Here is a 22,988-nt window from a genome sequence, read left to right as displayed (position 1 = left end):
GCTTTAGTATGAAACAATGGCGGTTTTAAAATCAAAACCTTTTTTGTACAAAAACAACGGTTCACCACTTTTCTTTGAAATTATGAACAGTTGAGAACAGCAATCTTAAAGCAAAACCGGATTATTAAGGCCGATATGTCTATATCAAAAAAGAAGGCGGGGCAAATTAAGCGCACTTGTCAGGAGGTCACAGCGCATGCGTATTGAGTTGTTATCTCACCTGCCATGTTGAAAATCTGACGGACTCTAAATATTTTTTGTATGTTTTTTTCAATTGAATGGCGATTAACTGTTGGTGATACATGATAGTTGCTTATTTAATTTGAACCCATATCACTTCGATTTTATTCGATGCATAAGACACGAACAGAGCTGCTTTGAAACGAATTATGTCCTTTTCGTTGATCAACAAAACAATTTTGTCAAGCTGACACTAACCATCCTCAGGTGGGTATGTTTCATACATTGCCAAGTTACTTAGACATTACCATGTAGTCTGATTTATAGAAAGCAGAAGAGAACCTTATGCTGCTGTGTTTAAATCTGGCATTTCTAACATGTAGGTTTGCTTGTTCAATCCTCGACCGTTTAATGGACATGTTAAAAATGACACTTAAGCCAGCTTCTCATAGATCTCCATTGGCTGCCACTCGATACTAGAGTGTACAAAAGTATGTGAAATTGAATTTAATCTGGTTGACTGCTTAAATAAAGAATGTATTCTTGTGTTTATGTGTATTGAGGAGATATTTTAATCTACTAAATGTGAGTAGGAGATGTTTTTATCCTTTTCATTAAAATTGTAAAGAGTGGGACTCTTATTTTGAAAATAGTTATTCCTGCCCAGTGAGTATGTATATATGGCTTAAGCCAATTGTGAGCATACTCCTTGTGTAGTAAAGCAATCACTGGAGATGATGATGATTGAGTGCGTAGACAGGCATGTTAAAGAGAAAGAATGAAGTGGTCTATTTGCAGAGCTTAGCCTTTGGTTTTGCTATTGGATTTCCTTGTATGTGTTTTGTGTGTTTGGCCAAACAAAATAATATGTATATGTTTTACCTGCTGACCATTCTTTTTTCATAATGCACCAGTCAATTGTAACCACGCCCCCCCCCCCCCCCCCCCCCCCCCCCCCCCCCCCCCCAGGTCCAGGAGTATACCGGGGATAGCCGTGGAAATGGGCCATGTTTTTACCTTTCTGGAGGGTCCGCAGTGCCTGGTGAATGGGGTGGTTTTGTCTTAGCACTAAATATAGCAGGGAATGAGCCTTACCTAGGGTCCCTGTGCTGGGGTTCGGGGGCATTTGGCGGGGATTTTACTTTCAGTTCGTCTCCGCAGGGTGGGGATTTTACCTGGGCTTGGCTGGACTGAAAGTCAAAGTCCCTGCTATTCCCCGGACCTGGGGGGGGGGGGGGCTGTGGTTACAATTGACTGGTGCATAGTTCTGAAAAAAATAATGGTCCAAATAGGTACGAATCACAGATGCACATTTGAATTGTACAAAAGTTGGGAGATTAAATCGATGCGAATGAGTGTCCGACATGATGGGTATATCCATTTGGAGCGATGAAACTTCTGTTAGTCAGTCATAATGTTCAGTGCAAAGTTGCAGTGTGCACTGTTTAATTTTCGGCAAATCTACTTTAAGTTTCTATTTGACAGTTTTCAAAAATGTTCAGTGTAATATTTAACTATAAATCATAATTATTCATCTTTTAGTTTATATTGTACCATTATACTCATCAGTCTACAGAAATGTTCAGAAGTAAAAAAAAACAGATGCAGGGTTTCCAATTATATTTTTTGTTGATGTTGTTCCCAGCTATCATGTTCATTTAAATATGATGATGGATACCATGCTAACATGCTGATCAAATAGAAAATGACACCTGGGGGAAGTCTGTTGAGAAAAGAGGCAAGCTACTTCAAAAAAGGAAGGCAAAACCAACATTCCTACCCTTATTTGATATGTCACGGGAAGCATACATATTTTTTTATCTTAGCTCTGATGTCTGCCCAGCAAATATCTGTGCATGGGCTTAGCAGCTAACTTGTTAAGTGACAGAAATAGTCAACAAGGGGAAATTCTTATCTAAATCTTCCAAGCCAGCGAAGCCAAAAAGGGTCACTGTCAAGTGGAAGGTGTAAATTTGCCATTAATCAAATACCTGCCGAATTTACTGGATGGGCAAATGTGTTCCCACAGTTGAACACTTGCCGATAGGGTTCAATCCATTGTGCCAATATCAGCTGAAAGGCTGAATTTTGTCAGTATTTCAAGCATTTAGACTATCAAAGTAATTTACAACTTGTTTAATTGACTTTTTGTACAAGTTATTGAAGTAGATTTTTTATTCTATTACAGATTCTATATATTTATAACATGTACCTTTTATAGTGCCAGGAAGTTGAAACGTTGCCATGCCTATGGAGGGACTTAAGAGGCGACTTAGTTTTCGAAAAAAGAAGAAGGACAAAGTCCCTGAGTGTTCAAAGCCTCACCAATGGCAGGAGGATGAGAAGAAGGTCCGTGATGGAACCTGCAGCTTCCAAGTTAGGGTATGAAGGCTATATAGAGGCTATGCTATTTTGACCAGGTATTTCGTACGAACAGGTTTATAATACCCTGTTTTAATTTTCTGAAGTGAAGTACATGTATACTGGATGAAAGGGCAATAGCTTGTGGGAAGCAGTACTCGGCACTTGTGATTTTCTCTTTTCATCTTTTTTTTGCATGTCAAGCGTTATTTAGAAAAATTAATTTTGCTTCAAATTTTGAAGAAAAATCAAATCGCTCCTGTTAGTTTTGTTACTGGTGTCTCAAAAAATATGAAACGGTCAAATTCGCAAAATCTCTCATAGGACATAGTCAGTGGGTTTGATGATGCTTATGTAATGATTAAAGTTTGCATATAGTGTTTTTGTTACCGAAATAGGGATGAATATCCTTATCTCAGAAAGAGGTCTTTCTACATAAATTAGACTAAAAAATCTTTCTATGAAGTGTAACCAATAAGAACAGATGTGTTGAAAATGCAATCTTAGTCTCTCAAAAAACTTGTAAACCCAGGAGCTGAAATATTGAAACAACAAAGTCAAACTGTCACAGGTGTTACAGTTTCTTTGTTTGAATTATTTCTTGGAAGTACAAAAACAACACAGGGCTTCCGTTAAAGGAAGTTTGGAAGTATATTACTCCTTAGAAATGGGTTAAAACTTCCAAAATTGATTTTTTGGAAGGACAAAAACTTCCCATAATTTTGAAGAAAATTTCCAAAGTTGAAAGCTTGGAAGTTAAATATCAGAACCATTTGTCAATATTACTTTTCTGGTCACAATTCCAATCAGTTGAACTGTTTTTAAATAAAATGAATTATTATAATTGAGTCTGTGAATTTGGCAATTTAAAGTTGCAATTTTTTATTTTTAATATACTTGTTGAAAAATAGTTGAAAAAATAGTTGAAAAGGATATTGTATTCAGGAGACTTAAACTTCCACATTTCAGTGAAAAACTTTCAAAATTGATTAGTACCTTGGCTGCAATCACAAAGAATTGGTGAAAACCCACAGGCATATCTATTAATAGCTCTCAATTATACTAGGCCAAATAAAACAAATACAAATAGTTAAACCTAATTTTAAAAAAACAACTGGGAAGTAGGCAGAGAAAACATTGGTAGGGAAACCATTTTATTTTGGAAAATTATTGGATTGTGTACGAAGTATGAGTATTGTTGTATTGATTACATACATGCATGCACAATTTGAAATTAAAGCTGCCAAGGAACTTAGTTACACAAAATACAAGTAAAATGTAAGAAAAGATGAGTTTTATTTTCAACCATGGGTCATGCAATATATGACCTGTTAATCATAGTTTTTAAGTAATATATTTAAACATGTTTTGGAGGAAATTCCGATTCTTTATAACTAACTATCAGAATATATGGTTATCAGCTTGTATAAATTATAGTGCTACATCAGTACATGGTTTAAATTTCCAATAACAATAATAAAGAACATTACTAAAATGTTAAAAAAGGACTCTGGAATTGAACATAAGGGAAGTTTGATAACCATTACCACATTGTTTTTATTATTTGACATAATAGAAGTAAAAGTATGAACAAGGGACTCCTGTTCTTGGCAAATACAATTATGTCCATGACCAAATTAGCAAGTCTATATTCTGTAATTTAGCCAGTATTACAAAGATATTGTTATTTTGCCTGTCTAATGTTTTGCAAATATTGGGAAGCAGGACATCAAAGTTTAATGCCTATATTGTAGGGATGCAAACGAATGGCAAAATTGATATTCGAATATTCGGTAATTCTTTCGATCGAATATTCGAATATTCAAATACCCAAATGAACCTTTAAGAATTGTAGTAAACTATTATTCACTAACGTAATAGCAGGGGCCCTGTAACCCTTCTTTGTCTTATCAGGTACACGCGACAGACACTTATTGTTCTACAAATTAGCCTCTGAATTTCCCTATTTTCAGAATATATCCCAAGAAAAAGCGATGTATTTTAGACAAAAAATCGAATTGTATCAATTCCTCTGCGTCCATAATTGTAAACAATGCAAAATAAGATCGGGGAATTTCGTATTTTCCCGGTTAAATGACGATATGCGCCAACGTGGGACTTGCAGCTTCGTTCTGGGATTGATGTTTACGAAATATATTTATAGAAAACTTCACCCTGGCCACACGTTGATTTTGACTGATGTATTGTACAACAATACAAGAAATATATCTTTAAACGCTAAACCATACAGTTACTTTTCTAGGCAAGAGCGTTATATCCAAACATGGAAAACAGTTTAAAGCACATAACTAGCACATGTTCATCTTATCATCAAGGCGATTTGAACAATATCAGTGAAGACAACAGATTGGTATAAAGCCCGATCTCTTAAACCATTAATTAGCATGGTCATTTAAATGTACCCAAAAGAATTAGAATGTGTTTAATGTCACTTGTCTAACAGCCAGTTAATGCAAAATTACGGGGACTGTTTATAGTTCTCGACGATGTATCCGATATGACAGGTGTATAGTGTCATCAAGTTCACACCTCTGGCATTAGGGGCCATTCGTTGTAAAAACAAGACAGACGAAAAAACAGTTGTAGGCAAAAAGTTTATTAATTTATTTATTCAACGAAAACATCGAATATTCCATTTTGAAATTCAAATACCAAACGTTCGATCGAATATTCGAATATTCGTTTGCATGTCGGAGATGATCTGGAAACAAGTAGCAAGCTATGAGTTACTTTTATTATGAAGAAGCATTTTTAAATACAAATCACTTGTAGTCCTCAACAGTAGAATTCTGAATGAACAAGCCTGAATTCTTACATTAGTTTTTGGCTTAAAAATTATCAACAAGCCCTGCTATATAAAATCCAGAATTTAAGCAAGCACGAAAAGCATATCACCAGTGCATGTCTTGCTTTCGACCACTGTCTTGTTTGTGTATTGAATTGTTTGGTATAGCCTTCAGAGTCTCAGCACCAGCTCTATGATAATATTTGGTGCTTGTCATAGTACAATTCTGGAAACATGGAAGTCTTTATTCTTTTAAATTCTTTCTGGAATAGTGATTTGATTGTTTGTTTTAAAGGTCAAACCAGTGTAACAATACAAAAATAAACTGGATTTTCTCTTCAATGCTTCTGATCAATACTGGAGATTTGGCTGCAGAGAACCAAAATGTTGAGAGCCTATAATTCATGATTAGCCTCGACCTGCAGACTTTACTGATAGATGGCACTGTATGTGCTTTATTATTCATGTCTCATAAGGAATTAAAGCCAGTAACTTATTTATAAATCGTGTCTGAAATTCATTTGAGGTATTCTTTAAATGTAATCATATCTAGTTCTTACATTCTGTCTGTACACTATCATATACATCAATCAGTTGAGTATTCGAATATTCATAATCTGATATCCCCCATTCCAGTATACAGTTATTTGCTTTGTCATTCAATTGTTATTCCTCTGTAATAAGTGTTTTGATCTATAGGCACAGTGAAATCCATGTTTATTCCAAGTTAAATTATTGGAAAGTAAAGGTAGTATTTATAGGGCAGGGGTGTGTAGAAACTTTCAACTCCCAGCAGTCACCTCGTCCTGCATATACACATTTCACACTGTAGAATAAATACAAGAAAGAATACAAATGACAGTCTTTTCCATTTTTTTCCAGCGAAGTAAACATGTTGACTGAAATGTAAACAGATACAGTTTGGACGTTTGTTTTTTCATTGATGAAATCTCAAAATGCTGTCTCTGATCATGTAAGCTTTGAACTCAATTAAAAATACTTTCTGATTTTTGTACTGTATAATCAGGGCCTTCTCCAGAAACAACCTTTGGAGGGGTTAGGTGCGAGAGGGAGATTACCCCTTCTGCATGTAAATATATTTAATAAATCGATTGGCAATCCTCATCCAAATACAAGTGACAGGGCATGAAAACACTGTGGCAGGCATTAAAACAAAAGGTCACAACCTACTCACAAACAAAAACATTCCCAAATCGCCACTAGGTCAGTATTATATCAACTGTCCTAAATTTGGATACAGATATCAGAATACCTACCTGGTAGTGAATCAGACATTATTTATACCAAAGAGTAGGATGTAACCATTTGTTTGCATGCTCTCTCTTCAGTTTTATTAGAGGAATTGAGTGAATCGAGTGAATTTATGTTGAACCTGCCTTATAAAATTTTGGTCTGAAAACCTGCCAAATGTTGTTTGTACTCTTCCTAGTCTTCATGTTTATTATTATTATGTGACAGTTAAACTATTCTCTGGAGTCTTCACCCCTTTTATGATGCTGACTGTTAGACAATTATCTCGAGTCTTCACCCATTTAATGCTTGAAAACAAGGAGTGCTGAGCGGAAAACTCTATTCTTTTCCAACAATAGAATGATGCATGTAGTAGCTAGTGCACCATAGCAGTCAATTCTTGAGCCTGGAGTGCCCTCTCGCTGAGCTATCTAAGCTGATCATCAGTAATCATGGCTGAGAAAAGGCAATGTGAGAGCACTGAAATAATCACTAGTGACATATTGATTAACTATTAATGTTTTGATTAATATGATACTTCCCTTGTAGGGAAGAATTTATGTCTGTAACAAGGGCCTTGGACAGTCAGAGACAGACAGCAGTAGTGTTTAAGCCAGTTTTTATAAAGAACAGGGTGCAGCAGAAAAAGGACAAGGTGCTGAGGGAGAAAAGGAAAAATTATAGCAGGCTGTGAAAGTTAGAACATCATGAATCTGACAGAACTTGTTGGAAAGAAAAGTAATATATCAGAACAAAATAAACATATTTAATTCTCTAAGGGCAGAATGCAGAAAGATGCACATGCTGGTCTTTATGAAAGCAGAAGGGTTCTTTTAAGAAAGGACAGCATGCAGCACCCTTTCATAACTCTTTAGCTAATACCATAACATTAGTGAGATTTACAAATTGAGAGTCGGATAGGAGGGATGCTGTTTCAGTCCTTCGCAAAACATTGTTGAACAGTTTCTGATTTGCTCTGGACAGACTCTCAGTGGTCCCATAGTGGTTTCTCGGAGAATCTTTGTCATCATTTGGAATTAATTCTGATTTTAATATGTTTTTATAATTGAAACCTACCAATTCATTTAGTATCCTTGATCAATTTGTATGTTAAGCAGGTTGGAAACGAAAGCGAGTCTCATAAAAAAATTTGAGAAAGTTCACAGCAGGACATCTATTTGGTATGGTCATTGACTGTAACCATTTCCCCAAGCTCAAATTACCGATAATGATTGTATCCACATTCTACTACAAAATGTTGATTGTGTCCATGTCAACAGTCCTTGTATACATTTTTCATTTATAATAGCATTTTTGTTCAGGTAGGGAAGACTGTTGAATGTTTGCACTGTGTCTCAAATATACATGACATTGTCTACCTGGCAGATGGATATTGGTGACTATTGATTGAAGTTGTTGTATGAGTCATATTTGTCATTAACCTGATGTAAAAAATAAAATCAATACAACTCAAACATAATTTTTTTGAATCATAGTCAGATGTTTTTTAAAAGGTTGAATTAGTACTATGTTCATGTAATTTGACATAAATATCTTCTTTTTTCAAACACATATGTCATAAAGTTCGAGTCACTCACTTGCAGTTTATTTAATGAAATGAACTATTCACAGAGGACATGAGTTTGCATAAATATTATTATAAATGGGGTTATGAAAGATTCTCCTATGTGCTTTGTGACCCAAATGATTAATGTACATGTATTATATGCTGCCTTGAATAATGAACTAAAGTGAAATATGTACATGATTCAAAGAAAATGATAGGCTGAGCAAAGACAATGGAATTTTCTTCTTGAAATCATTACATGTATTTGGATTTTTCCTAATTTAAAATTAACATAGTAGTTGGAGATTTATATTGACTTATTGAAATGCTAATCTACATAAGAACCCTTCACCAGGAAGTTCATTTTGAGACCACAGGTTTTAAAAGTTTGTCTTAATAATTACACCCCTTTGTTATATTTAATGTTTGACGTAAGCCAGGTGTGCAGAAGCAGAGTTGTATGGAGGTGTAACGTGGTATACAATGGTGTGAGGATGTCGTCGGTGTGATGTGTAATGTATTTATGTTTCAGAACCTCGGTGGTATGGAGGTGTAACGTGGTATACAAAGGTGTGAGGATGTCGTCAGTTTGATGTGTAGTGTATTAATGTTTCAGAACCAGGGTTGTATGAAGGTGATGCAGTCACATGGCATGTACATGTGTGAGGAGGCTGTCTGTAGTATGGTGTATTTATGTTTAACTACCTCTGTGAAATGGAGGTGAGGAGGTTATCAGCATGCTGAATGGCATATTTATGTTTCAGTACCTGGGTTGTATGGAGGTGTTTGAGTCGCGCGGCATGCAGGTGTGTGAAGAGGCCGTCAAAACACTCAAGGCTGTAAGTGTCTGACAGTATTATTATTCTCTCTGGGCTTTGTCGACACCAATAGCACCTCTCTTCCCTTTTCCAGTAATGGTTTCAGGGCTTGTACCTAGTATATTAATATTGTTCTTAGACAGGCCTCATTGATTAATTAATAAGACAGTCCAAAGAGAACAGTACTATTATACTCATTAGATTTTGATCAGTGCCACAGTCAGTATCGCTTAGTGTTGTGACATCAGTCTGCGTAGATAGTTGATTGCCATCCCCGAAGTCCAATCTGTTGAAATATCTCCTTGTTCTAGGGGTTTTGATGTTGTATTTTGATTGGATGTTCTGTTTGGAGATTGAGACTTCTAGCTATTGAAACATGCTAAGGGCTGTTCCAGGAAAAAAGGCCTGGGGGGGTCGGAACGAAACCGAATTAAAATTCAGTGGGTGGGGGGTGCAACTAGTGTTGAAATTGTCTTGTAGGTGGGTAAATTTCAAATTCCAATTCCGTTGTTTGGGGGGCAAATTCGTATTTTAATTGTGTTGTTGGTGGGTCTTTTCTTCGTAAGAGCCCAAAAATGAGGTATAAATTTGTTTTAAAATGACATTTTATGCGTACTTTGCGCGATCGAAAACGGCATTTTGGTACGAAATAAACGAGTCCGAATGGGGTCGGTGGAATTACCGAAAATCCGAAAATCCCCGTAAATACCGAAAATCCCTTCCATTCTCTGAGGTATATAGCGTTTTCTTTAATACGCCCGGATTTACTACTTTATTGTGTTCGAATGTTGTATGTAGGCTATGAGTGTTTCAGACGTGCGCCAGTTTTTGATGGAGCGTAACCTAAGCTCGCTAACCACGACCTTTGAAGGTATACAGATACAATCATGTCACTTTGCCGCAAAAGTAAATGGCAAATATATATATCACCGCATTTTCTGTACAAATGTTGACCAAGTTATGATTATGGCTATTTTTAGACAATCATTACGTCATCAAAAGGGAAGATGGCCGCATACGTATAGGCGGGGAAAATGTAAACAAACGGGACAGCAAAAACAAAGTCACTAATTACGCTTCAAAAACATGATTTTTTCATATCAGTTTCATTTTAACATGGGTAAGACGCGTTACTTTGTATATTTATCGAGCTTTTGTGATAAATTACAGTTAGTGAATCGGTTCCGGCACTGAATCTATTCCGGGACACTTAATCACAAATATAAACAAACAAGTGAAAAATGATGCATAACAACATAAATACTTTATTTTCAATAAATCATAACCCAAAAATCTTCAAGTTAAACAATTTTCGTTTGTACAATAAATAATGTGATTAAGTGTATAAAAGCTTTATACAGAACTTTGGAGAATTTGGCAGCAATTCACAGAAAGTTTTCTAATCTGCTTAAAGGTAGCTAGTGTGATTTAAAGCACACAAAGTTGCAAATTTTATCAAATTGATTTATTTCATATTCAGTGTATGATAACAAATACAAAGCAAAATTCAAAAAGTTTTCAGCAAATTATTATCACAATAACCAGTTTTACTTGTATCTGCAAACCGAAAGTAGATTCACAAATGGAATTCTCAATTTATTCATATATTTGTATTTTGAGATGCACACTAGTATTATTGGTAAAACTTAAACAGACATTGACTTTCAAGTCATAAGTTCAATTGTATCTTCAGAAAATTGGCGTACATTAGTCAAAAAGTTAATATTTTACAAAAAGTACGAAATTATAAAGCTAACTTGACCCACGGGGTCAGGTTAGAAATTATCGATTTTGAACAAGTTATTTGGTGATCTATGAAAAAACTAACTTCGTAGACTTAAAGAACAAGTCTTTATGAAGGCATAGTTGCAGGAAATTATGCGGAATAATTTTGAAGAAGAATCACACTAGCTACCACATACTGCACAAAGCGGAGTTCTTTTTAAATAGTTTAACAAGCTGGTAATATTGCTTGGTGGGGGCTTTAAGTTCCCTAGAAATTTGATACTTGAATGTATACAGTGCTCAACAAAATGTAAAAAAAATGTTGACTGAATACAATGAGAATGTTATCAAAAATTTGGGAAAATATAATTATTTTCCACATACATGCAATTTAAGCATCATTTTTATAGTTATTTTGAAAGTTCTTGGGTATTTACAAAATGATAATGTCACAATGTGAAAAAACTTGTCTCTGACAATGGAGATCTAGTGCTATGTAATGCATAGAAGTTGTAAGGATTTCTGCTTTATATTAACATACATGTACATTTATCAAACAAAATCCTAGATGCATTTTAAAAAATTCTTACTTTTATGCTATTGCTATGTAAATCTTAACTGTTAAGAGAAGTTGCATTAAATTTTGATTATTTGGTCTCCAGTTTACATCAGGTATAAAACAAAAGAGATTTGTGTTTGCTATATACAGTCCACTCTTGGTATGACAAACTCACTTACATCAAATTTCTGGTTATGTCTATTATTAAAATTATTTTTCAGATCCCGACATTTCCCCTTTGTTATGTAGGTAATTTGATTACTGTTAAGCCAAATTCGACATCTGCGTACTCTGGCAGTCAAACTAATTTTTTGGTCCCTCCAAAATATTTTCTGTTTCATTATCACTCGGTAAGATGAAGTGTGAAATCTCAAAAATTGTTTTGAAATGCAAGCTTAGGACATGTCTAACTCTGGCTATGTCGAAGTATTTTAGAAGGCGCACCTGAATTTGAGATACATGTACTGAGGGTGGACTGTATTTTAAACCTACTGTTAAAGCTTTAGATGCAGCTGCATGAAATTTTATAAGAAAATGAATTTTGTATTGAAGGCCAGTTGAGCTACAGGTACTGTATGTTACCAGTTAACATATTGAATAAAAATATGCCGTCAGTCGTGGACAATGAATGTAGTTGAGATTCAGTTTCAGTTTTTTAGTTTTTAAATGATTTGTTGTTATAAAGTTTAACTGTTAACTTGAAATTAAACTTTGACTGTTGACTTGGAATTAAATTTTGACAGTAAACTTGGAATTAAATTTTATATATTCATATTCAGTATCTGGGATGGAAAACAGCTGTGAATGCTGCTGAGGCCATCCTTAAAAAATTGTTTGTTTGCAGTAACATGACCCATCTTTTTTTAGTGGGTAGGCAGGTAGGGATTTGTTTTGGAAACTGTTGTCACAGCAGAGCTAGTGTTTTCATATATATGTACTCTTTGTATGAGAGCCTATATATTGCTTCTGTTATATACATTCAGGTCTATCTCTGCAAGAACAGCCTTCAGATGTTATGCCAATAAATTGAAATTGTATTTTCAAAGTATATAATAACATACAAATATGCATGTAATGTATTCAGAGACAAAAATTAAAAAAATTCCTTCCAGATTGTCAATAAAATTATTTGAGTCGAAGCCATTTTTGTGAGTCTGTCGAGTTACTGCGAACAAACATTTTTTAAGGTTGGTCTGATTGCAAAACAAATCTAAAGGCCAGGGTCCAGTTGCTTAAAAATTTGACCTATGATTAAACTGTATGGCTACATTGTCCTGCTTTGTATTCAATCAGCTCCAACATTTTAAAGTTAGTTTTCATCTTAAAATTCCTTGACAACATCTTTCACCATTAGGTTGGCACAAACAAAATCCTACACTGTTTTTGCAGTTTTAATACAAACAAATCAATGCTTGTTTTTTTTTTTTAATTGTAGTTTAAAGTTTTGAGCAACACACCCTTGATTCCATTTGCTATTAACCCTTTCAGTGCTCAAACTGATCTCAAGTCTGACAGTAGGTCTAGAAGGTCACAATGGGATCTTGCTTTAACCTGCTCACTATACATCAGTTAACATGGACCATGTCATTAAGGTATTCCATCCATAATTAAAACTTAGTACTTTTCCCTGTGACTTCGACGTTTTTAAAAGCGCATAATCGTTTGAGTTCAGATGTTTTCGTTAAACACAAGCAATACCGACTGCACCCGAACTCAACCGATGATGCACTTTGAAAAATGTCGAAGTTGCACAGAAAAGTACGAAGTTAATGATGGATGGAATATCTTAATTCAGAAATTATACTTTCAAGAACATCAGTGTAAGACGCTCATATTCACTGTTCAATAGTACTTGGTTGCAAATGGCACTTTCTCCCTTAAACAACCGAGTGCAAACTAAAAGACAAAAATTGGTTTTCATTATAAATAAAAAGAAAACCATTCTCAATAGCAAAGGTTTATTTACTTAAGAAACAAAACATATTTCAAACAATAGCCAAAGCCACCATTTTTGATACATTTTACAATAGTTGTAATAGCCAATATTGTATTCTATCATCAGCTTCTTAAATTATAATAATACATGAACAGGGTTACTGGTACATCTGAATACTGAAAACCCCATCGCCACTTGTGAATAAAGCAGCTATTAATATTCTCATATGAAGTTTGTCTCTGCATTTCAAATAAGAAGGTAAACCAGTGCACTGTAACAAGTAAAATAAAAAAGAAGACTTGAGAGTTTTACTGAATGACATGAACAAATACTAATTTCAATTGTGTTGTAGGGTGGTGTTGAGTTTAATCTAAATGTGGTGCTGGTGGGTCTATTACCTATTTTAATTCTGTTGGTGGGGGGTGTAAAAGCAGTTAAAATTGTGTTGGTGGTGCCCCATTTTTGGACTGTCGTTCTTGCCCCCCCAGGCCTTTTTTCCTGGAACAGCCCTAATAGTTCAGTCATATATAAATGTCTTTACTTCATTTCAGCAATGCAAAGGGAAGTACCAGCGGGCCATCCTTTATGTGTCCGGGGACGCACTCAGAGTTGTGGATGAGATTAGCAAGGTTTGCACTCACAAACAAACAACACAAGTTATAATAATGCCCTGACATGTGATGTCATTATTTCTTAAATGATAAATGTTTCAAAGAAAATCATCCTTCATTACAATGTTTTGTTAAAGAACATTGTCCTTCAAACATATACAGGTTTAGAACATAAGTTTAGTCTATGAATGGAAAAAAGCTGTTGAAAATTTCATATATTCATACTTCTTTCCAGATTAAAGAAAAAAAAAATCTCAAAATATATCTCTTTTTTTTAAGCCCTTTTAGTTGATTTAATGTTGTGTGATATAAAGTTCTGTAACACAGTAGAAACAACTGTGAGGCCTTGGAAGTTAATTTTTCAAACCCCCTTTACAGAGTATGATAGTGGACCAAACCATTGAGAAGGTGTCATTCTGTGCCCCGGACCGCAACCATGAGAAAGGTTTTGCCTACATTTGTCGAGATGGCACAACAAGGCGCTGGATGTGCCACGGTTTCCTAGCTGTGAAAGAATCGGTAAGGCTCTGAACCTGACCATGGCTCTGTTCTTTTTCAGTTGGCTCGCCTATGGAATGTACATGTTGTAGAAAAGTGTTGCTTTAATACATTTCCACCTGACCACTTTCCTGTGTGTTAATCCAGGACATAGGAATAACACCAATATCAGGTTATTAACTATTAACTCTTGAACTCAACTAATTGATTCAGTTTCATTTCTTGCTGAAGGCGGAAGTGGATTCCTGCAACACATTTCATGATTTTTGGTGTTGTCATTCTGCAGCTGTTGACCAATCACACCTCATGTTGTTGTTGTTGTTGTGTGGTCTACTTTCACAATCTACTTTGAAGCTAACATTGCTTTGCTACAAAAAAAGTGTACTGATATTTGTTTTTTTAGTTTGGCGCTTTTTATACTGATAAGCGGCAGCCTTCTACTAGCACTGACTTATTATTCCTAGGAATAATCATTTAATTGTTACATCTTGTAAAGAGAAGCTCAGTTTTTTTTTTATTGGAAATCTATTCAAAACTCTTTTTTTTCTGAAAAAAGCATGTTGAATGAGATACAAAAACCCTCTTGATAAACTTAGGAGTAAGTTGAATTGTAAAGTGCCTTTTATGTACAACTAAATACAAGTAACTGCACATCACACACAACATTTTTCTAAATGAAACAAGCTGGAAAACAAATTGAATATTCAATGAAAAGATCAGGGTTGCTTTTGAGAATTGCTAGTGCAATGATGTTATTAAATCCTACAATGACTTGATTTAGCAGCTGTTATTGTAACTCTGTAATGGCAATTCATCTCAAGTTTGGTTGCAGCATAGCTTGTTTTATTGTTATTTTCTTAACCTTGCCTTGACCTGGTTTGGCCATTGATTTTCCTTACGTATGTAGAATGACAACATCATTTGATCATATATTGTTTTCATTGTTTAATCATGAATTTGCCTATGGTCTGCAGTATGATTGATGATTTCAGTATTCTTTAGTTTATACACTATACTTCATGCTATAAGCTTCAGTTTGCGTAAAGTTGCCTGAACAGTATTTATTAAACAGCATGCCCCAATTTCTCAAAATATCTTAAGACTTAAGTCCCTTATAACTGGATTAAGCTTAGCTCACTTCTTTTATTTTGTATAATTTGTGTAATATTTACATTCTTAAGAGTTTTTGGACTTTACCTTTATGATAATCAAAACAAACTATAAACTAATATTTATTTAGTAAAATCAAGATTAAATTTGGCGCAGCGAAATAAGCTACTTAAACTTGTTATGCTTAAGAACTTTCAAGAATTTGGGGCAGTTTTATTATTTATGAATGCAAATGTTTAGTGATTATTCTGTTAACACTTTTATTTCTCTTTGATTTGTTAGAGATTTTGGAAATCGCATAAAATAAAGGTAAACATGCTGATAGTATTATATAACATTAATAGCATGTGTAAGTCACTACATGTATTTCTTGGTATCAATGAAACTAACCATCATGTTAGAAAGTATAATATAACATTGAGAAAAAAAATATAACTGTTTTTGCCTGCACATGTTATGTAAAGAGGTGTTTTTTTTAAACTTTAATGCATGCTGTTTATCTATTATTCATCTGTATAGTCACTATTTATAATATGGTTAAAGGTTTGGGCATTAAGTTAATATTAACTTTCAGCCATGTTGAGAGATATGTTGGCCATGATTAGAATTTATTACCCATGTACTGACAGCATGCTATTGCGCATATTAGGCTAGCTCCTGCTTTGGATTCTTCCAGACTTCCGTATTTCCTAGATACCTCTCAACCTCTCAGACAACTGTTTGATCTTTTAAGCTCATCAATGAAAAGTTGGGGGGGATGTGATAGCCTTAGCAGGTTTCTCAAATATAACTTGCACTTTTGAACAGACTCCAATTGTAAAGTAATCAACCAGCTTCTACTTATTCTACTTAAAATTCACTTATTTTTCCAAATTTAAACTGTCCCAATCACCGTTTGAACTGCCAATCTTGGCTGGCAGCACGTTCTTATTGATAACACTGCTAAATGCAATTTGACTTCTCCCATAATTTAATAACAGTTATTCAAAGAAACTTGGTTCATCTGATTCATATGACACACCGGTATAGCAGCAGATAACTCTGGCTTGAATAAGTATTAAGTTATGCTCCTTGTTTGACTGGATAAAAAACGAGTGTTGGTGTTTGCACTTCGATGCTCTTGTGTACTGTAAGCTTTCGTCTCGGTACCATTGCTAGAATAGAATTATAGAATAATCTCTGTAACGGTATATTTGCCTCAAATTATGTACTTTGTACTTTATCTCATTTACATAACTCGGTGCAATACTCTTAATAGGTCTTTGAGCTGTGTACAATAATTTCAAATTACCACTGAACTATCCTATCTAACAAATATAAGGTGCTTATTCCAGAGCTCTCCCGACTGATCTGTCATGGATAACTTAATTAGTTCTTGATAAGTTTTTGTTATTCTTTTTCTGACATCATTGACACAGAAGATTCCTGTGAAAGATGAATTTGTATCAAACTTGACTCCAATGGTTTCACTTATTGTTGCATCCACTAAACATTAAACCAGGTAGTTCATATTTTTAATGCTCCCACACAAGGTTCATCTATTTTTTAAAGAACATTAAAAATATACACTTTGGTATACAGAGAATGTCCATGTCTAAGCACTCAATGGGGATCTAATCCAGTCTGTAACAGCCTTGTTTTGTGAGACACATCACCTATATATAGTCTATATCAAATGAAATTATTTCCAGACAGTGTAACAAAATGTACATTTTACAGAACAGAGGCAAACAGCAGCTGTGTGAGAGTGTTCTAAGCTGTGACATTAAGCTCATGTCAAGATATTCATGAAATATTCATGGAATGATGTTGATCACAGGCAACTTCAATTTCGTAAGGACTTGTCACTTGAATTATCAATATCATAGAGAAGTTCAGTGTGCTGGTCAAGTCTATGATAGTGTTAAATTGTTAATCCTCTAGTTCTAACTCATAAACAAATTTAGAATGAGGTATAATGGATTCATCACAGGGTTGGTTGCATTAGTGGTCTGGCATTTGGTTGTTTGGGCTCGCTGAGGCGAAAAAAAGTATGATGAGCAAATTATTTCTTTCATTTATTTAAAACAGCTCTTACACACAGCTTTATTTGGATGGTCCGTTATCAAACCTGGTACACATGATCACATGATGTGTTCTAGTGCCTAACATATTTTTGTGAGCACCCATTAATAAAATTCTGGCAATTTACACAGTAAAGGAAGTTTTGATTTAGAATATTGTTAACATGATCACCATACAGTGTGCTTATGTTTTTGTATATTATTTGTCAGTTGAAACCATAGTTGAGGAGTTATGTGCCCTTCAACTTTTACCTTTATGTGAGATTGTGGATGAAACTTCTTCCATATTCACAGCTTAAGAAGGGTCGTTTTGAAAGTTTGAAGTTGTACACAATCATAATCACCATGAAGTTCAGTAGTGTCTCACTCTTTTTTTTGCATACCATATTAAGTCCTAAATGAAATAGTATCAGATGTAACTTTCTTGAAACACGGCATACATATGCAGTGGATTTAGCAATGATTCCATCTGGCACCAACCTTACAAATGAGTTCAGTGCAACATCCTGCCATTTACTTTTTTCACTGAATGGTTTATTGAAATAATATAATGACATTTCAATGAAGCTGGATATAATATATAGTTATAGAAGACTTAATTAAAAATGAAAAAAATTGTCAAAACCTGATTTTTAGACTAGAGGATCTAATTGAGGTTGACAATGAAATTAATAGCGTCTTGATGTCAGTAAACAACGTTGCATGCGTTTTTGTTTGAAATGAATAATGTTTTCTCTATGTCAGTTTTTGAACAACTGGATAGTTTAAGGTCTGCAAGATTGAAGAAAAAAGACCAATCATGTCTTTCCAGTTGGATGTTAAAATCTGACCAGCAACTCAGCAAGCCTTTTTACCTGTTTAAACGCCTACCCTTGAATGGGATTATTCTTTCTGGACTGGACACACATGACAGATATTATTAATGTTAGATATAATATGCCTTTTATGGTACAGTTTATGAGACTATGTTTCTTTTGTTCTAGCACCACCTATTGTTTTATAGTACATTTCCCAGTGGAGTGCTCAACTCTGCCATGAAGTTTATCTCTTCAAGCACTCTTGCATCATTGATTGTTATTGTCTTGAGGCCTTATAAAGAAACTTCAGTTAATTACCCAATCCTCTTAACATTGTTTTGCCATAATGGCCGAGCGTTTCAAGAATTTGCTCAATGAACTTTTTTCCTGTAATTAGACCTCTTATTTTCTGTTTAAACAGAATTAAAAATCAGGTTCTGCTTGGGATGAGGAGCAGTATCATTTTGTTTCTGAGACAAAAATAGAATTAATTTAATAATTAGTTTTACAAAAAGTAGACACACAGAACATAATTCAATGATGTCGGAATAGGAATGAAGACTGTCAATAGACTAAAAGAATATAAAAATGCGAAAGAAATAAGAACGTGAAAATGTTGGTGTACCGGTATGTCATTGTGAATTTATATTTGTAAGCTGACTCATTTTGCCCAATACCTACACATTTACAGCTGGTCGAAACTCTGCAACCCCAATGAATGAAGTTTGTCGAGAATTCTTTTGCTTAGATATAGAACTAATATATTTTCTTGTTATTTGTTTAATCAACAGCTTCATGCATTACTTTATTTACTTTGTTGCATTTTATTTTCTTGTAACCATTGAAATGAGATTTATTTAGTGATCATGAAAAATATTTGGTTTTGCTTAAAACAACAACAATCTTTAGCTTAAAAATTGTTTTGACTTTGTTATATATCAAAGTTATACTGTTATATATTGTTATTATGTAATGATTTTAATATTTGCAAAGATCCAGTACAATGGATGTGATAAATATAAAGGTGTTAACATTTGTGTGATACAAAAATGTTTTTCTTTGTTTTTTTCCCTGCTCTGCTGCGGGCTGCAGACGGTATCATATGTTTTGTACTGTTGTGTTATTGCATCACTTTTGCTTGTGTCTGGCACAATTCACAATCTCATGCTGTATCTGAGAACTTTTTTGTCTTTAAAGAATATATATAATGTACCTAGAAATTTTATGTTCATTGTTTAAAGTATGGCTTCCAATTGTAAGATATGGAAAATTCTTCAGCATGTCACTTAACAAAATGGTTTTGAAACAGCGTGCTTTTAATTTTGTGACCAATTAATTCACCTGAAATTTTTCTTTTAATTTTGTTGCTATTTCTAAGTTATGGCTTTTGTTTAACTCTTTAACTTTTGTTGTTTGAGACTTCAAACGTTTTTACCAACAGCATGGTAGTCTCATTCGTTCTTTTAAATTGGTTATTTTACACTTAGTTTTAAGATGTTTTAATAACTTAATTTAGAATGCATGGCGCTTCCTTAACATGATTGTGTTTTATTATAATGGATGCAATAAATCGTACTAAAGGCACTAATATCACTGTATGAAGGCTATACAAATTGTTTTACCTAAGTTCTGTCTTTTTTCTATACTAAAAGAAAAGTATCTGGAGCTGTTTTACAGAATTAAAAATATTTTATATTTTAAACTATATATTTCTTGGAAAATCTTATGCTTGAAGAAAACCCTTCAGATTCCATGTTGAATTGCAGACTATACATTTAGCAATACACTTTCGTAAAAAGAGTTTAAGAAATTGTTGAAATTAAGTCAATGTTGCACTTTTAAATTTAGGTGCTTCTGTTATGAGGCCTGATGTGCATTTTTAGCTCGACTTTTCGAAGAACAAGGACAGCTATACTACTCACCCTGGCGTCGCCGTCGGCATTTTATTAAAATAATGGCCCCTTTTTTATTCGACATAGAAATTCTGGTTACGGTTTTGCATGTAACCACTTTTAAGTCAATACCTCAGCAAATACATCATGTATTGCATTGAAACTTTACACCGAGGCTCCCATCTATTTAACCTTCTTAATTAATCAAGTATAACTCTATCTTTTATAATGTATAATTTTTGCCCATTTATTATGCGACTTAGAAATTCTGGTTAAGGTCTTGCATGTTAGCACACATAGGATAATATCTCAGCAACTATTTGATGTATTGCATTGAGACTTTATACAATGGTATTTAACCACCCAACTTAATTGAATAACCAAGTTAGATAACTGTATTTTGCAAATAATGGCCCTTTATTATTAGACTTAGAAATTCTCAATTTTGCAAATAATGGCCCTTTATTATTAGACTTAGAAATTCTCATTAAAATTTTGCATGGAACCACAGTTATGTTAGTATCTCAGCACACCATGTATTGCATTGAAATCTAATCTAACAGTGATCCATGCATGTTTCGCCAAAACTTTTCAATCCTTACATTGAAAAGCGGCGGAAAAGTCGAGCGCGCTGTCTCTGTGACAGCTCTTGTGTTTATAGGTAAAACTTGTAATTATAAGCATTGCACTGACCAGTTATTGAATTGATAACTAGGAATCAAATTAGATGGAAATCTTGGAGAAGTCTACTATCCTAAGTCATCTTACTGTGAGCTGAAGGGCAGAACACAGTAATCAGATCGCCTGTCTGTTTTTCTCATAAGTTTTTGATCAATTACTTGAGAATGCTTAGGCCCAGGCTCCTGACACTTGTTAGGCAAGTTGGTTATGACCAGCAGATGAACTCTATAGATTTTGAGGTTGGTGGGTCAAAGGTCAAGGTCTTGTTGGCCCAACAATCTCATTTCTACAATGAACAGCAGACAAAGATTGATATCCACCCTAACTTGCAGTACTTTTAAAAAATATTATCCATCAAAATGTTAGAAATCAATATTTCCAAATTGCAATGGAAGATTTTCATAAAAATATGTAAGATGTCATAAAAATATGTAAGATGCCAAAGGCTATCTGCCCATATAGGTCCATATACTAATGGTTATCTGCCCAATGAGGCCTTTCGGGGCATTTGTCACGTTGCAGTGAAAGCGCTTGTACTCTGTATACCAGTTGAATATAGATGTCAAAGAAACCAGATATTTAAAATAATTTGACAACAATGTTTTCATTGTCTCTCTGTTTTCAAAGTCTAGCTTGATCACTACTGCCCTAGCCAGGTGATAACCATCCACTGTTATCCATCCATTGTTTACAGGGAGAACGCCTAAGCCATGCCGTGGGATGTGCATTCGCTATCTGCCTAGAAAAGAAACAGAAGAGGGACAAGGAGTCCGCTGTTAATGTCAATGTCACGTACAGTCAGGACCGTACAACGTTTGAGAGGACTGGCTCTTTCAGGGCCACCACCCTCACCGAACGGCTTACAGACCCACAGAGTGCAATACTAGCAGGTTTGTACAAATTTAGAGGCCAAGGTTTTACATGCAAATGTCAAATTCAATGTCTAGTCTACATTCAGTGTGTGTATACCATGTGCTAATTTATGTCATATATGCTATGTTGGAAGGCAATATCTTGCTTAAAATAAAGACTTTATTCAAAGATAACTTTTCGCTTACTACACCATATTAAATGAAACAAAGGCCAGTCTATGCCGCTTTAAGAGCCATGCAATTGTTTTATAACCGGTGTTTGATAAGGTGATTAGTTTCATGAAACACTTCGACAAACCTGTTTACTAAACATTGTTTTGACAGTGCTCCGTCAGATGGCCGTATCGTGAAAAGGTTTGTCGAAGTGTTATAAGAAACTAAACTCTCGATCAAAATTTGATAAAAGACCGATGGCGGGGCTCCGTAAGCGGCGTAGACTGCGCTATGCTTCATTTAAAATGGTAAAGAAAATGAAAAGCTATCATTGTTTTAAGTCTTCAATCGAAGCAAATATTGCCTTCTGATGTAGCATTTATGACGCAATTTATCACGTGGTATACACACACATTAAAACAGCCAAGTAAAGAAAATTTGTTATTACAGTCAAACCTGGTTGAACGGTCACCTGCTTTAAATGGCCACCTGCCTTAACGGGCCACTCCGAATTCCCCCGAACGTTTTTACTATATAATGTACGTGCATTAAGCGGCCAACTGTCTTACGCGGCCACGGCCACTAATTTTTGTCCCCATGAAGCCATATAAACACTAATTAGCGGCCACTTATCTCTTGTCACTGAAACTTCCGCTTATAAATTTTTCCAATACACAGCTTAAATTGCGTATAGTTTACGGAAAAGAACGCCGGTCTCGGGTATCTCCGTCATCCAATGAAAATAAATATTGCATCACACGATTGCCATGCGTGTTGACTCATCGAGAAATCATGTTTATTACACGTCGGCAAATGGTTTGATCTGAATTGACACAATTAATGACACAATTTATAAGATAATTAAATTATTACGAAGTTAATTATTAAATACCGACAAAAACACCTGTTATAACGAATTCACAGTTTGCATTGTCATTCAAAGGCGTGAAACGAGTTACGATTTTTATTCATTTCAATATTATTTTTCAAAGTGCACGGATTTATATTTCTACAAACGGATTTTTACAATGCATTGTTCTTGATATTTTTTTAACTTTGATTATGGCTGAAAATCAGACTCATCGAAAGTGTTTGACTCTAAAAGAAG

At 34.5% G+C, this 22,988-nt stretch overlaps 1 protein-coding gene across 3 annotated transcripts in view; it reads left to right on the top strand.

The window, feature by feature from the left end:
• The first annotated feature begins 203 nt into the window (after window positions 1-203).
• LOC128207735 (protein numb-like) overlaps window positions 204-22,988 on the top strand; it is a 28,358-nt gene continuing 5,573 nt past the window's right edge. The window contains exons 1-7 of one of the 3 annotated variants that reach the window (XM_052910845.1): window positions 204-447; window positions 2,402-2,562; window positions 8,930-9,004; window positions 13,755-13,832; window positions 14,193-14,333; window positions 15,705-15,731; window positions 21,550-21,745. In XM_052910845.1, coding sequence (XP_052766805.1) covers window positions 2,425-2,562; window positions 8,930-9,004; window positions 13,755-13,832; window positions 14,193-14,333; window positions 15,705-15,731; window positions 21,550-21,745 — 655 coding nt within the window. In that variant the 5' untranslated portion in view covers window positions 204-447; window positions 2,402-2,424. Of the gene's footprint in view, window positions 452-2,401; window positions 2,563-8,929; window positions 9,005-13,754; window positions 13,833-14,192; window positions 14,334-15,704; window positions 15,732-21,549; window positions 21,746-22,988 lie in introns of all 3 variants that reach the window. The other 2 variants (XM_052910846.1, XM_052910848.1) reach the window with 2 other exon arrangements.

The sequence above is a fragment of the Mya arenaria genome, chromosome 11 (assembly GCF_026914265.1).
Source record: "Mya arenaria isolate MELC-2E11 chromosome 11, ASM2691426v1".
Taxonomy (NCBI): domain Eukaryota; kingdom Metazoa; phylum Mollusca; class Bivalvia; order Myida; family Myidae; genus Mya; species Mya arenaria.
Note: the sequence above shows the minus strand (reverse complement) of the source record. Positions and strands in the feature narration are given on the sequence as shown.